This window comes from Eptatretus burgeri, chromosome 11 (genome assembly GCF_056783735.1).
Source record: "Eptatretus burgeri isolate ZD-2024b chromosome 11, Ebu_testis_v1, whole genome shotgun sequence".
Classification (NCBI taxonomy): Eukaryota; Metazoa; Chordata; class Myxini; order Myxiniformes; family Myxinidae; genus Eptatretus; species Eptatretus burgeri.
The window spans coordinates 20,828,940-20,844,569 of NC_140971.1; the positions used below are offsets into that span (position 1 = coordinate 20,828,940).

At 45.4% G+C, this 15,630-nt stretch overlaps 1 protein-coding gene across 6 annotated transcripts in view; it reads left to right on the forward strand.

The window, feature by feature from the left end:
- Nucleotides 1-15,196, forward strand: part of LOC147016628 (uncharacterized) — a 45,486-nt gene extending 30,290 nt beyond the window's left edge. For 2 of the 6 annotated variants that reach the window (XM_085845476.1, XM_085845478.1), the window contains exons 5-6: nt 7,313-7,409; nt 7,956-12,642. In XM_085845476.1, coding sequence (XP_085701602.1) covers nt 7,313-7,409; nt 7,956-8,034 — 176 coding nt within the window. In that variant the 3' untranslated portion in view covers nt 8,035-12,642. The other 4 variants (XM_085845477.1, XM_085845479.1, XM_085845474.1 and 1 more) reach the window with 2 other exon arrangements.
- The last annotated feature ends 434 nt before the right edge of the window (nt 15,197-15,630 follow it).

The following is a 15,630-nucleotide window of genomic DNA, read 5'->3' on the forward strand; positions in this document are numbered from 1 at the left end:
AGTCACTCCTCCCCCCAATCACTCATCGCACCATGCATTCCACAATCACTCCATACACTCAGGCTCGCTGACCTCACTCACTCAACATGTCTCCACCTCACAACTCAACACACACTGCTGAATTCTGCCATCCTGCCCACTAAATCCCTCAACTAACTCGTGCTCCCTCGTCATCCCTTACACAACAGCACGTTCCATTTAACACTACGTAGCTAAGCTACGTCCCTTCTACACACTCATTGTCAGTCCCCGTCTCCAAATCTCTAAAAATCATTTCCCCTCCTAAATCTCAACTACAATCCCTCTTACTAATCCATTTCACAGGCTCCATGAGGACTTACCCCTGCCCCATGAAGCTGGTCTAACTAACACGAACCCTTCCCCCTAACTAGTGGTGTCCTGTGCCCTGGACAGGGGTCTTCCACCCCTTGCCCAGGGAATCCTGTTCACCTGAAGCGAGGCTTGCTTTTTTTTTTATGCGCGCGCACCAGCGCGGCAACTCACAACCTGCGCTCCTTGCCCGTGACGTCATGGCAGCTGTTCGTGCACCTTGTCCCTTCTCGGACGGCACCATCCAGCAGGGATTTCCCCTCCTGCCGGATTCCAACCATACGTGCAGCCATGACGTCACCCTGCGCATCAAAAAAACAAGCCTCGCGTTTCGAGGGGTTCCCCACACGAACACATGTGCTCTGCCCGTTGGAGCTTCACACACACGCTCGCGTGGAGAACCCATCCGATCCAAATCCGTTATCCTGCCTACACTTTGTCCGTCCGCGGGATCAGCAACATCGACCGCTGGCGTTTACGGACCAGGTTTCACTCCCGCAGGCGCGCACGTGGCGGCCTCGTGCGAAGCATGGTCCGAACCTCGCGCTCGCCGCTGGGTGAACCCGGCGCGGTCCCCAATCCAGCTACGGCCGCTACCCGGCCTGTCCTTCACCTGTCGCCGTCTCCGTCTCCATTCAACCCAGGCGCACCTGCGTGTCACGACGCTCACACACCATGTCATTACATTCACACTCAGAGACACGGCTGCGTGCTCCCGCATGCCGACCGTTATCTCCCTCACATACCGCTCGCTCACACACACACGGTCTCTCTTGCACTCGGCCGTTCACTCACGCACAACATTTCACTTGCACAGGGGGTCTCACTCACACCATGCGTGCTGGAAAGCACGCATCTCCGCACACTCGCAAACACGCACACCTGCACAACCACACTGGGGATTCGCGCCACCACTAGGGGTCCCGGGGCCTCCATACCCCCCAAGCTGCACGTGCACTTGTCCACAGCACTCGCCCCCTCTAACTCGCTTGACACGACCGAACCCACCTGGTCGAGATCAGCTTCAAGGGAGCATAGCGTCTCCCTCCGTTCCTGAAGGAGGCTATCCGGCTGCTTGCACCGGGTCACGACACAGTCCGCCAGCTCGCCCCCATTAAGCCTCGCTAACTCCATGTGTGTGTGCTCGTCTTTCACCCCGTCTTTATCGTGTAATCTCTCCTCTATTTTTTCTATCTCCCGAGTCTCTATACATTTTATTTCTTTTATCTCTTCGTGTTTATTACTTTCTTCCTGGATCTTCATCTCCGTTTCCTCCTTCGTTCCATTTAATTCATTCTCAATTCGGTCTATCTCCCGCGTCTTTGGCAATACTTCTCCCTTCTCTAGTTTTATTTGTGTCTCCTTTATTAGGGTTTGTCCTAGTTGTTCTTTCATCCGACGAGTGGTGTCGATTAAGACCTGCACCACTAACGTTCCTCCCTGTGGTGATGTCACACATCCCACACTATTGCGCTGTTCCATTTCCTGGCTCCTTTTGAGTCGTTCATCCTCTCGGAGCTTTTTGAGTTGTTCGTTCTCTTTCCGGAGTTTTTCGATCTCCGTGGACTCAAATTTTGCTCTCCCCTCGAGCTGGTTAATTTCAAACTCGTATAGTTTTTGTTTTCTCCCCCACTGTTCCTCATGCTTTTCAGTCTCCAATCTCGTTTCTTTCAATTGGCTTAGTTCTTTTTCCTGTTTCGTTCGTTGTTCTTTCATTATTTCTGCGTACCTCAACCTTGCTTTCTTTTTTAATTGTTCTTGTCTTTCTTTTTTAATTTCTATCACCCCTCTGTCCCTCATTCTCCAATCTCATAGTTTCCTTCAATTTGTTAACCTCAAATTCATGTTCTTTTTGTTTTCTATCCCACTGTTCCTCTCGTTCTTCCCTCTCCAATCTCGTTGTCTCCTTCAATTGACTGATTTTTCCTTCCTGCTTCATTCCTTGCTCCTTCACTTTCTCCTCGTACTCCAACCTATTTTTTTCCTTTTGTTGTTCAGTTTCAAATTCATACTCTTTCTGTTTTTTATTCCACCGTCTCTCTTGTTCCTCATTCTGCAATCTCGTTGTTTCCTTCAATTGGCTGATTTCTTTCTCCTGTCTCATTTGTTGTTCTTTGTGTTTTTTATTCCACCGTCTCTCTTGTTCCTCATTCTGCAATCTCGTTGTTTCCTTCAATTGGCTGATTTCTTTCTCCTGTCTCATTTGTTGTTCTTTGTGTTTTTTATTCCACCGTCTCTCTTGTTCCTCATTCTGCAATCTCGTTGTTTCCTTCAATTGGCCGATTTCCTTCACCTGTCTCATTCGTTCTTCTTTCATTACTCTTTCTTGCATCTCATTCTTTAATCTGGCCTTGGCTTCCAGCTGTTTGATCTGCACAGTGTGGTTCCTTAAGGTTTCATTCTCTGTTCTCGTTCTTTCCTCTCTTAACATCCTCAGTTCTTTTTGTAGTTCCCTCTCTTTGTTTTGGTGTTCACGTAACTCAGGTTTTTTTTTTCCATTTTTCCTCTCTCTGTCTCTCTTCCTCCTCACTCATTTCATCCCTTTTCTTGCTCATCTCCGCATACTTCAACCTTGCTTCTTCCCTTTGTTGTTTCTGATATTCTTGTTCTCTTTTTACCTTCATTTCTAGGCTTTCTCTTTCCGGATTGCCTGTTCTTACCTCTTCCTTCAGATGTTCCAATTCCAAATAGTGTTCACTTTTTTTCTTTTCCCAGCTTTTTTCCCCCATTCTTTCTCTCCTCTTTTTATCGTCTCTTCTCGGATTTCTATTATCTTTTTGCCTGCTTCTGCCTCTCCCTTCAGTTTTTTAAATTCCCAATCGTGTTCACATTTTTCCTTTTCTGGCTTTGTTTGCCTTTGTTCTTCCTCCCTCCTTTCTTCCTGTACACCGGCCCATTGTTGTGACTCCGTTCACACGTAATCCTCATGAACCCTGTCTACGCGCCGCCGTGCCTCGTCCAATTCAAAGGAAAACGAATGCAATTCCCCTATACAGTTGTCACCATTCCTCCACCGCTGCAAGGACTTCGACACTTGTCTCCGAAGCCCGTCAATGCATGCTCCGGCATCCTGCCACGCCTGCCATGGCGCCTGCCGCGACCACGTGGTCTGAAGCGGTGGCTGAAAGCACTCGCCTCGTGTCGTGCCGTTCGTTGTGCTAATAATAGCAGCTCGCTCCGTGTTGCGCTGATATGAGATTCCGCCGCCATTGTGCGACTTCGAGATCGTTTGTCGGCAAAGTTCGTGCTCAGTGTATGAGGGTGAGCTCCCCCCGAAAGAACCATCTCGGGCCATAGACCCTACATTAAAAGACATACCAATACCACCCGGCACCCGTTCGCCTTGAAAAGCCATCTTATTTCGCGGAATAATTAATTTTTAAAATCGCTTGTGTTTGGTGGGAATCGGGGGTCGCTCCACTCACTCCTGAACCGATTCCCGCGAATTTAGTTGGAGGCGGGATGGATTTGAATCCTACTCCCGGACACCAATGTTCCGAATTCTGGCCCACCTGGCGTGCGATCGGCCAGGTACCTCTAATGGCAGCCGCGTCGCCCACCGGACGGACAATTCAGTCGTGACCCTCCTAGAACTACCGCCCGGAGCCAGTCACGGGTAGGGGTTTAACCTCACCACAACCCAGTCCGCATTCCACCCACACGAAATAGGGTGAATCGCTGAATGTCGATATACCTAAATACCCGTGCGGGTTACCGAGGGGTTGCACCACGCCGCAGGTCGGCTTAGGACACGAACCGCTTAAGCGGTTCGTTCCGTGCTACAGGGATAACCGAGCAGTGTTATCGCCGACCTCGACGGTTCAGATTCTTCTTTACTTGGGTGTTCAAAACCCACTACTCATTCCACGATGCAAGATGGCACTTTCAATGTGGTGAAAGGAGGACGCGACGAACGGGATACGTTGCACACAAGGACATTTATTATAAAGCACATATTGCACACACAACACAAGCAAGGAATCATGCACGTATTTACAAGCAAGGCAAATAAAAAGCAATACAACCGACTACGATTATTATCTACAGTCACTTACACAGTCGTTACTTAAGGCCCAGTCACACCTTGACGTTTTAGCCAGCTTATGCCGATTTTTGCAAAAATTTGTGTAAAACGAATACGTTATGGGTACGTTTTGTATATGTTAAGATCACGCTGAAAAACACTGCCATAAGTGGTAGTACGCTGACTTTAAACGTTGAACTTTTGGGTTTTCCTCAAATTTTTTCAGGCTTGAAATTTTACGATGTATGCCGGCGTATGACTCACACGTTCTGCTACGCTGGCCATAAGTTGTAGGCACGTTATGCGATCATTGACACACGTTGAAACACGTTACTTGTAAGTTACTCATAAGTCGAAACACGTGGAGGTAATGTTTGGCGTACCCGAAACTTATTTCTAACCTATGAGTAACGTTTTGTAAGCACGCTACACGAATGTTGTTCACACTTTGCAACACGTTACTTGAAAGTACTACTACTACCACTACTCCTACCAACATCGACATCACTAAATTCTCTCGAACTACTACTACTACTACTACTACGAATAACATCGACATCATTAAATTCTCTCGAACTACTACTACCAACATCGACATGACTAAATTCTCTTGAACTACTATGACTGCTACTAGTACTACCATCAACATCACTAAATTCTCTCGAACTACTACGACTACCAACATGACATCACTAAATTCTCTCGACCTACTACTACTGCTACTAGTACTACTACTACTACTACTACTAACATCGACATTACTAAATTCTCTCGGACTACTACTACTACTACTACTAACATCGATATCACTAAATTATCTCGAACTACTACTACTACTACTGCTACTGCCACTGCCAGTGACATTGACATCTACTCAACATGGAGTCAGGAACACTGATGGGTTCCTCTTGTGAAGCCCATTTGTATATACCAATTTCCCTAAACGCTGCCAATACGCCATTATACGGTAGCTGTAAGTAAGAAACACGTTCAGTAAGTTCTGTGGTTGTCCGAAAGACGTCAATCAAATTCGTCTGCATACGCCAATGTGCGTTTGAGATACGTTACACATAGGTTCAAAGCACGCTACTCATAGGTTCAAAGCACGCTACTAATATGTTCAAAGCACGTTACTCGTCGGTTAAAAATTAGGTTTCGGGTATGCTAAACATTACCTCAACGTGTTTCGACTTATGAGTAACTTACAAGTAACGTGTGTCCGACGTGTGTAAACGATTGCGGAGCGTGCCGAGAACTTACGCCAGCGTATGTGGAACTTGAGAGCCATACGTCGAGTACGTCGTAAAATTTTCAGCATGCTTGAAATTTCACGACGTACTCGACGCACCACGTAATATGCCAGCGTACTTCATTGTTTTTCATCGTGCTGCTAACGTATACACAACTTACCCATACCGTATTCGACGTGTCCCAGCGTTTTAGACAATTTTTCATAGGTCGGCATACGCTGGCTAAATCGTCAAGGTGTGACTGCGATGTTGACACTTCCAATTTTCAGGCGGTTATGATTTAAATCGGCGAGCGGCAGGTTTTTAACAGAGAACGCCACGAGTTCGTCGGCGATACGCGCAGCGCACTATGACTAAGTTAAACTATCGTTGGGCATAGTTTGTGAACGCCGACAACAGGCTAAGCATTCGTTGGTATAAGTTATCTTTAACACAACGAAACATTCTGTGCCCATTACTAATAGGTTATGCATACGACCAACGCGTTATGAATACGACCAAAACTTAAAAAAAAAACCTCAAAACTTCAGCGTACGCCAACGTTTTACATGCGTTTTTATACGTTGCCATTCCTGGCTAAAACGTCAAGGTGTGACTGGGCCTTTAACAGGACACAGCGCCACAGCATGCATACAAAAACAACAGGAAAACTCTCCCCATAGGTAGGGAGGTAGACGGGGTTCGTAAACATTTATGGTCGTGGGCCGTGGATGACCGAAAAGGCCCGCGAGACCGTGCTGGTTACCTGCCCCCTCGAGGTGCGACGGTGGGCAGGTCGCGACGCCTTGTTCTCACGGCAGCTAGCGTAGCCGCGCCTGCTCTCGGGCCTTTGCGATGATGTGGTCGGTGAGTTCTCTCCGGTGTCCCTCGCCAGATGCGCAGATTCGCACCACACAGCCGGCAGGGCTGCGCCTCCCGTCTGCGTCTCCGAGGCGTCGCCCGGACTCGCGACCGGCCGGCGCCTTCACCGACGGGTCGCCCAACGCCAAGACGAGAGAGCCCGACCTCGACCACAAAGAGAGAGCTCGAAGATGAAGCGAGAGGATGACATCCACCAAGAGAGCGAGTCGAATCCAACATGACCCCGACAGAAAGAGAGTGAGCCTTGCGTGCCGTCCACCTTATATAGCGCGGGGCTCCGCCCTTCGCTCCTCCCCGTTTTCGGCTCCACCTTCCTTCGAGAAGGTTCCCGAAAAGGGGCGTTCCCTCACCCCGACCGCCTCACGCTGTGCATCCACCAATCGGCGGCGAGCTGCCCTCCCCCTTTCCTTCACACCAAGCGTGGGGAAAATAGGCGGGAAAAACCCCACAGGCCTCACAAGAGCTTTTGTTCTGCCAATCCTTCTCAGACGGTTTCCGACGCGGAAACTGTCTTACCGTGGTCCGGAGGATGGCGTTCATAAGCGGGCGTAGTGGCGAAGATGGTGGTGATTGTTGTGGAGGTGGTGTGAGCGTGGTGGGCATTGTGGCGTAGTTGGTTGCGGTTGTTTGCGTGGAGGTTTGTAGCAATGGTGGCTCAAAATAACGATAGATAAAGAAAACTGGCTATCTCAGAGTCGCAGCCCGGTGAACGCGAAGAAATTCCCTTTAAACAATGGTGGGGACCTATCTGCACATAAACTTAATGTCATAACTGATCTATGGACCCTTTATGGTGTATTGCGAATTTCCACAGCCGTAACACTATTCTTCTTGATATCTTCAACAGGCTTGGTCATTGATCAGGATGCCATGGTGGCTGCTTTGTCTGAGGGATGGATTCGTGCAGCTGCTCTGGATGTCACTTACCCTGAACCTCTACCAAGGTGAACAGCAGAGTGAATCGCATGTATTTCCCCCCTGATGTGGACAGGCTTGAAGTAGTTCCTACTTTGTGGTTTTTGAATTTTTTTGGAAAGCAGTGACATTTCCATCCTGTCTCAATTAAATCCATAGTTATTATCTCACAATACCGATCAGAAAATAAATTGGATATTATTTTAATGCTCTCGAAAAGACAATACAGATATTGGAATGATACATGGAAAGATAGTGGAGCCAAATATGTTGTGGTTGTGATTATTTGAGATAATGTCGTGTCTCTCTAATGTATGTATTTTGTGAATGCACACACATGGCCAAATATTAATGACGGAGTTATGGAGTTATTTTTGCAAAGAGGGCGCAAATTTGCCCGAGGGCCTGGTTTTACCTCTTCCCTCCCTCCTTATTTTATTACAGTTCGCCTCCACCCCCACTGCCACCATCGAATATAGCTGTGACTTTTTTGTTGTCTTTTTTTTTTTACTTACGAAATCTAAAGATTTCGTGAGTATATTGAACACTTCCGGACTCTGTTTGTGTGTTTGTAGGCATGATAACTCGAGAACGGAAGAAGTTACCAATGTCAAATTACACCACGTGATTCTGGAGCGTGATGGCTGGCGCTGATTAAGGCCCGGTCACACCTTGACGTATTCGCCAGCTGATGCCGATTTTTTGAAAATTTGTCTAAAACGCTGGTACACGTCGAATACGTTATGGGTAAGTTTTGATAACATTGAGAGCACGTTGAAAAACACTACCATACGTCGTAGTACGCTGGCTTTAAACGTTGTACTTTTTTGTTGTCCTCAAATTTTCCATGCTTGAAATTTTAAGACTTATGCCAGCGTATGACTCACACGTTCCGCATAACGTTGGCCATAAGTTGTACGCACGTCACGCGATCGTTGACACGCGTCGACACACGTTACTTGTAAGTTACTCATGAGTCGAAACACGTTGAGGTAATGTTTAGCGTACCCGAAACTTATTTCTAACCTATGAGTAACGTGTTGGACTCACGTTACGCGATCGGTGACAAACATCGACACACGTTACCTGTAAGGTGCTCATAAGTCAAAACACATCAAGGTAATGGTTAGTGTCAGTGTTCCAGACTCCCTGGTTTTATTTTTTTTTTTTCTTCCTTCCTTCCTTCGGTATGATGGTGATTTTGACACTTCCATTTCTCGTGCGGTTATAATATAATATAATTAATAGGCTGCCGCTGAACGATTTAAATCATAACCGCACTGTACACTGAACATACCGAATCATACCGAAGAAAAAAAAAACCGGGAGTCTGGAAGACTGACGCTAGCCATTACCTTGACGTGTTTCGACTTATGAGCACCTTACAAGTAACGTGTGTCGATGTGTGTCAACGATCGCATATCGTGCGTACAACTTATTCCCATCGCATGCGGAGCGTGTGTCATACGGCAAGTACGTCGTAAAATTTTCAACATGTTTAAAATTACAAGACGTACTCCACTTACTACGACGTATGATAGCGTACTTTAGCGTTCTATTCACGCATACCAAACTTACCCATACCGTATTCGACGTGCGCCAGCGTTTTAGACGTATTTTTCAGAGGTCGACATACGCTGGCAAGATCGCCAAGGTGTGACTGCGATGTTGACACTTCCATTTCTGCGGCGGTTATGATTTGAATCGTTGTGCGTCAGCCTTTTCATAACCTACGCCACGTCATCATCGGCGATACGTGCAGCGCTCTATGCACAAGTTAGACTATCGTTGGGCATAGGTTGTGAAGGCCGACAACAGGTTCAGTATTCGTTGGTATAAGTTATCTTTAACACAACAAAACGTCCTGTGTCCGTTACTAATATGTTATGCATACGACCGAATCTTAAAAAAAAAACATCAAAAGTTCAACGCAAGCCAGCGTTTTACATACATTTTAATACGTTGCCATTGCTGGCTAAAACGTCAAGGTGTGATTGGGCCTTTAGATTTTGGTCAAAATCGGTCAAAGGTCAAGGTCACAGTGAGGTCAAACATCCAAAAAAAGAGTTAAAACTCGAGAACGGAAGAAGCTACCAATGTCAAATTACACCACGTGATTCAGGAGGGTGATGGCTAGCGCTGATTAGATTTTGGTCATATTCGGTCAAAGGTCAAGGTCACAGTAAGGTCAAACATGCAAAACATGATAACTCGAGAAAAGTTACCACAGGTATTGTTGACGGAGCGTGAGTTTGGAAGATCGAGGTAAGTTCGGCGGAATTTGTGTGTCAATTCGTCGAGTTACGGCTGTTTTAAAAATTTCAGTGTTATAAAATAATGAAATAATTCCGTAAATTCCTGTGGAGAAATGGAGTATTTTGCTTCGGTCGACGTTACGAGTTCGTTTTAACTTCGATTTTAATTTTGTCTTCGGTTTTTGCGATCGCTGAGGACGCTTAACACTTGGTTGTCGAAATTCTGGTAAAATCAGATGTTTTGGAGACGTTTTAAGATTGTATAAAAAATATTTCACCCGCCACATTACGGCTCGTCGCGTGGCAAAGTTTTGCGTGTGCGTGCTGACGTCATCGCGCTCGCCCCGGCGTCCTTTCGAGTTGGGGGGGGGGCATCGAGTGTGACCTTTACATTACGTTAATCCGCGGTAACTCGATAACAGAAGAAGCTACCAATGTCAAATTACACCACGCGATTCAGGAGAGTGATGACTAGCGCTGAATAGATTTTGGTCAAAATCGGTCAAAGGTCAAGGTCACAGTGAGGTCAAACATTCGATTTTTGATGGTTTGGTACAGAATCATCGTAGAAACTTCTGGTTGCGCTACCTTCTCGAGAGTCAGCTTTTATTAGACAAGGTCAGAGGTCAAGTTGACGATTTCGTAAGTACCAGTCTATGACTGCTTGTTTTTTTGTTTGTTTTGTCCCCTGAATACCATTTTTGTCTGAATATCGCTGTGACTCCACCCTCAGAGCACACACCAAGTTTGATTGGTTGAGACAGCGTAAAATTTTGCTGAAGTACAATTAAATTGAATGGTGTTGGAAGTGCAAGCAAGGCGAATTATGTTCTACAGTGTTCAAATACATAATTCAATCAAAATGAAATACAACTTTTAAAGGCTGTCAAAAAACAAAACATTTAATTGGAAATTTACCATCGTTGACACATCCTCTTTTACACCACCTTATTTAACATGTTAAATTAGTTATCCGTGCCTATTATTTATGTCCATTATGACATCCCTATAAACAGTACATTTCCTGTTTGGAATGATTTTCAATTTTGTTTAAGTGCCAGACTACGAATTCCAATTCATGTTTACAGTGTTCAAAATACAACACTCAATTGAAATCTTCTTCTTGCGTATGGCAGCTTAGCTGCCAGGGTAGCTATCTTTTATTGGAAGTGTGACTGTGTCGCTGATGTAGTGCCCCTCTACCAGTACATACTGGTACTCATTTTGCCGACCTTGGAAAGATGACAGGCTGAGTAAACCCCTGGTGTATTAATTCAGCAACCAACGGGGCTTGAACTCAGGACCCAAGGATCTCAAGCTGCCACCCTAACCACTAAGCCAACACCAGGCTTCACTCAATTGAAATTAAGTTGATCCTCGATCATCGACTGCCGTCTGTCAGACAGACAGACAGACAGACAGACAGACAGACAGAGTGTACCAATTACTGAACCCCACTTTGCGCTATGTGTGTGGGGTCTAGGGTCTGTCTAACAGAGGAGCGTGCAGGGACATGCTGTACTGGCAGGCATGAAGTGCTTTGTTCGTGAACTGGGAGGACACCCCACTTCCCCCTTTCTTTGACCCGGGCTATCTATATATTAATACTGAAGGGCCAATTTTGTGCTCCTCCTCGCGGTCGCGTCACGTTTTTCTCGGTACTGTGACCTGGACTGAAAGAAACTTCGTACCTGTAAGAGTGCATCGCACATAGTGGCAATAGTCAACTTTCAACTCTGAAGCAGAATAAACACTTTTCGTTTTACATTCGTTTACATGGCGACGTGTGACGTCACCGCTGAGAGGCGTAAGGACGTCATGACATCATCGGTCATTCGGTGACGTCATTACATCTGTCGTCGACAGACCGTCACCGCTGAGAGGTGTAATGCCACTCCGAGAAAATAGCGTCTGCAATGTAAAACCCTCTTCTGCACATGCTGACTACCTCAGAATGTGAATTTGACACAAAAAATGTAACAAGAAACATTGTATCTATATATTAATACTGAAGGACCAATTTTGTGATCCTCCTAGCGGTCGCATCACGTTTTTCTCGGTTCTGTGACCTGAGAAGTTTTGACACGGTGTTTGTACGTCAAAGTAGACACGTGTACAAATCAGGGGACTTCTTCACAAGGAGTAGTGTACACCAAAAATGTCGTGCACAAGGACGTTTTGTAGGCCTCATTAGGTAAGGCCATGGAGTACATCGACTGGGATCCGGCTCTTACAAGAGCCGCCACTGGTCTGGTTGTCATATTGGGCTCATGGAACGGAATCCGTCTGTGACGGGGTTTCGGCTAGTTTACCAATGATCTATCGGTGGAGTTGAGGAGACAGTTACATTCAGGGATAGTATGCCAGGAACAGCCTGACCCGTAAGACTCACGAGAGTGCTCCCGGACAGTGCTACAGTGCTGGCAGTACGAAGATACCCTTCATTCTCCATGAGAAAGTTATTGGCAATGATCCGGTCATCCTCACCACTGAAGTGCCAGGCCAGGAACCACATCGTCACAAACACGAGGCTGCTTCCTTTCTTTCCCCCATTATTTTCTCAAACCCCAGTAAGTTTCTTTCATTTATTTTTCTTTCCCATCATCCTGCCCTCCACCTTTGTGAAGAGGCACGAGGGGTTTTTCACTTATCACAAGGATCATACGGTGTGACATTGTGACATTTGACAAAAGCCATAAAAACTGCGACATTCTGTGACAAAACAGATTTTATGTGACAAAATGTGACAAACTAGGTTTTCATGTGACAGTGTTGAGAGAATTGTGGCACATTTGACAAGAAAGTTTTGTCCGCGCTAGTTTTGTACCAGATATATCACGATGACTATCCTTCTAGAGCAAACTTTTTAATCGGTGGTCACCATCAGCAAGGTGAGAGGTAAGATCAACACACATTCTCACGTCAAGTTTTGTTCATTTTTGCCCTTTGTTATAATTGATGTCACGGTTTCTGTTTGTTCATTTTTGCGCTTTGTTTATCACTTTTACCGCAGACTTCTTCAGAACATTTACTGACAAAGAGAGGGAGAATGACAGAATCAAGAGGATCTGTGGTGTTTTGAGTAACAAGCTTCTCAAGTGTGAACTGCTATTCATGAAATCCGTCCTGTCCATGTTCAACCGTTTCAATAAGTTGATACAGAGCGAGGGTCCGCTCATCCACATTCTCTACGATGAAATGAACACACTGATCCTATCGCTGATGCGACGCACCCTGACCGAAGGAGCTATTGGTCGAAAGACTGGAAAGCAACTTGGAAGCATCGATCTAACGAATCGCAATGTCTGGCTTCCATAAGTGGACATCGGAGAAGTGGCTTCATGGGAGATAAAAGCTATGAGAGAATCCAAAAGGATATCCGAGGGGAGTAATCTGGAATTTTTCAAGAGAGCCAAACTGTTTTATTCAGAGGCGATCGGTAAACTCCTCAAAACATTCCCAATGGACATCCAGCTCTTGCATGACCTACAAGTTCTTCATCCTTTAGCTCAGCAGTCAGAATCAGCTAAGTAAGTCATCAAGTGAGTTGCCGTTGGCATCAAAATGTTCTCGAGAGATAAAATTGACGCAGTATCTGATGAGTGGTTGGAGTACTCGAGCGAGGACATACCGGAAGACTGGTACACCGATAATCCGCAGGTCAGCACTTCCGAAGACGAAGATGCGGATGAGGACAACACCGACACCAATGCGGGAAATGCCAATGGAAGAGTTGATGTGTACTGGTGCAGAGTTGGCAATATGAAAAGACCTAGTGGTCAGTTGAAATACACCAATCTGATGACATTGGTTTGGATAGCCCTAACATTGAATCATGGCAATGCCGATGTTGAGAGGGGGTTCAGTAAGAACAAACTATTGCTCACATCTCATCGCACCCGGCTCACTATGCCTCGCATCAATAGACTATGGACAGTAAGTTCGTATATGAAGAGATTTGATAACAATCCACAGATGCTGCTTTATTCAGAGGAACTGATATCAAACACTTGGAAAGCAAGGTCGGCATATATGACGCGACTTGAACGGGAGAGACTGGCCACAAAACGACCAGCAGAAGCAGCTGCTCCGAATGACTCTCAGCAGGAGGTTCAAATTCTGGCCAAGAAAAGGAGGGCTGAAGCATTGTTGGCGGAGGGCATGACGATGCTCGACAATCCAGTGAAGGGAGAATCTGAGAACTTAGTCACCAAAGTTGCGGCCGCGAATGCTACCATCCAGAATGCCAAAAAATGCTAGATGGGGCCAATAAATAACTGAATAACCTGAAGAAAAATAAATATCACTTTCCTCCCTTGCTTTCCGATGAACTAACAGCGACGTTGTGGAATTACGAGAATGTTGAGTTGTTTGGAATTAAAAGAATGTTAAAAAGTGACCCTGGTTTGTCCAATCTATACGTCTGAAACCCCAAAATATATGTGACAAAATGGACTTTCTATGTGACAAAATGATTTTTTTGTGACGTGACAAAATGGGACAGACTGGAAATTGTCCGTATGATCCCTGTTATTAAGCCATTCAATAAATGCTCGTCTTTGTGTTTGTCAACTATTAAAGTTTATGTCCAAATTCGTGTTTCATCTCCATTTCGTAGCTCATTTATGACTAGCAAGTACCAGTGGAAATTCCACATAATGTAAATATATATATATATATATATATATATATATATATATATATATATATATATATATATATATATATATATATTTCGTATGCAGCTTGTGACTGCTGGTTGTATCATTGCTTGGAGCACAGCTGTGATGCTGATGCAGTGCCCCATGTTTCCAGTAAGATAGTACTCATTTTGCCAACCTCAGAAGGACGACAGGCTAAGTCAACCCACCTGGTGTTATGTAATGGCATGGCAGGGGCTCAAACCCATGACCCTAATATCTTAAGCCAGCCACTTTAACCGTTAGCCAACACCAGGCATATAATGTAAAAATGTAATTTCAAAAATACTATACAAAGAATAGTTACTTGTTTAAATCAATACCCCACCCCACCCCCAAACCTCAACTCTCCCCCCATCACAAGTCGTCAACCCCCTCCCACCTCCCAACCCCAAGACCTCGACCCCCCTCCAACCACAATGCTTCAATCCCCTCCCCACTTCAAGTCTTCAGGCCCCCTCTCCACTGCAGTCCTCAACCCCCTCCCCCACCCAAGTCCTCAACTCCCCCACCCCAAACACCTCTCAAAACCTCAACCCTTCTCACACGCTACATGAGATGTATTTTGAAAACAGGATGTTTCTTTTTTTATCCCGTAGAGATCATCCCCTGTTGCATTTAAATAACGTCATAATCACACCACACCTTGGTAAAGGTAACACCAGCACCTTCAAAAGGATAGTGGACGCTGCATTAGAGAACATTCTTGCTGGTGTGGAGGACCGCCCGTTTCCTTATTCCATCAACGACTGAAACTGTGGCTCAAGTGTGATAAATGTGTTGATCTTTCTGCATATCATAAGTTTTGTGATTGGGTTTGTATCTGGAACTTGAATTGAAATAAAACTATTGTCTCATTCAGTTTGTTCAACCTCACTCTTCCCTCAAAAGTTTCAAGTTGGAAGTACAACAGAATCTCATGTCATACTCAATCCATACCCATTTTGTCTATCCTGCTTCACCATCATTTCTTGCAGATTAAGAAGTTTCCATTTCTCTCCACCTCATCCTCATATTCAATCATGTCATTGCTTCTTGTTTCCACATGTTATCGCACTATATACGAGCAGTGCATTGCCTTCCACCCCATGTCACTTCTTCCATCATCAGAAATTTTGTATCCAAAAAACATTTTGTCTATTTAGTAAGGCCCATGGAAGAGCTCGTACTTGCATATAATGCGGGACATGGACATCAGCATACTTTACAGAGATTACGTACATTAGTAGACAATGGACAAATCACCATCAAAAAAGGAATTTGGACCTGATATCCTGGAGCTACCGTTTTATGTG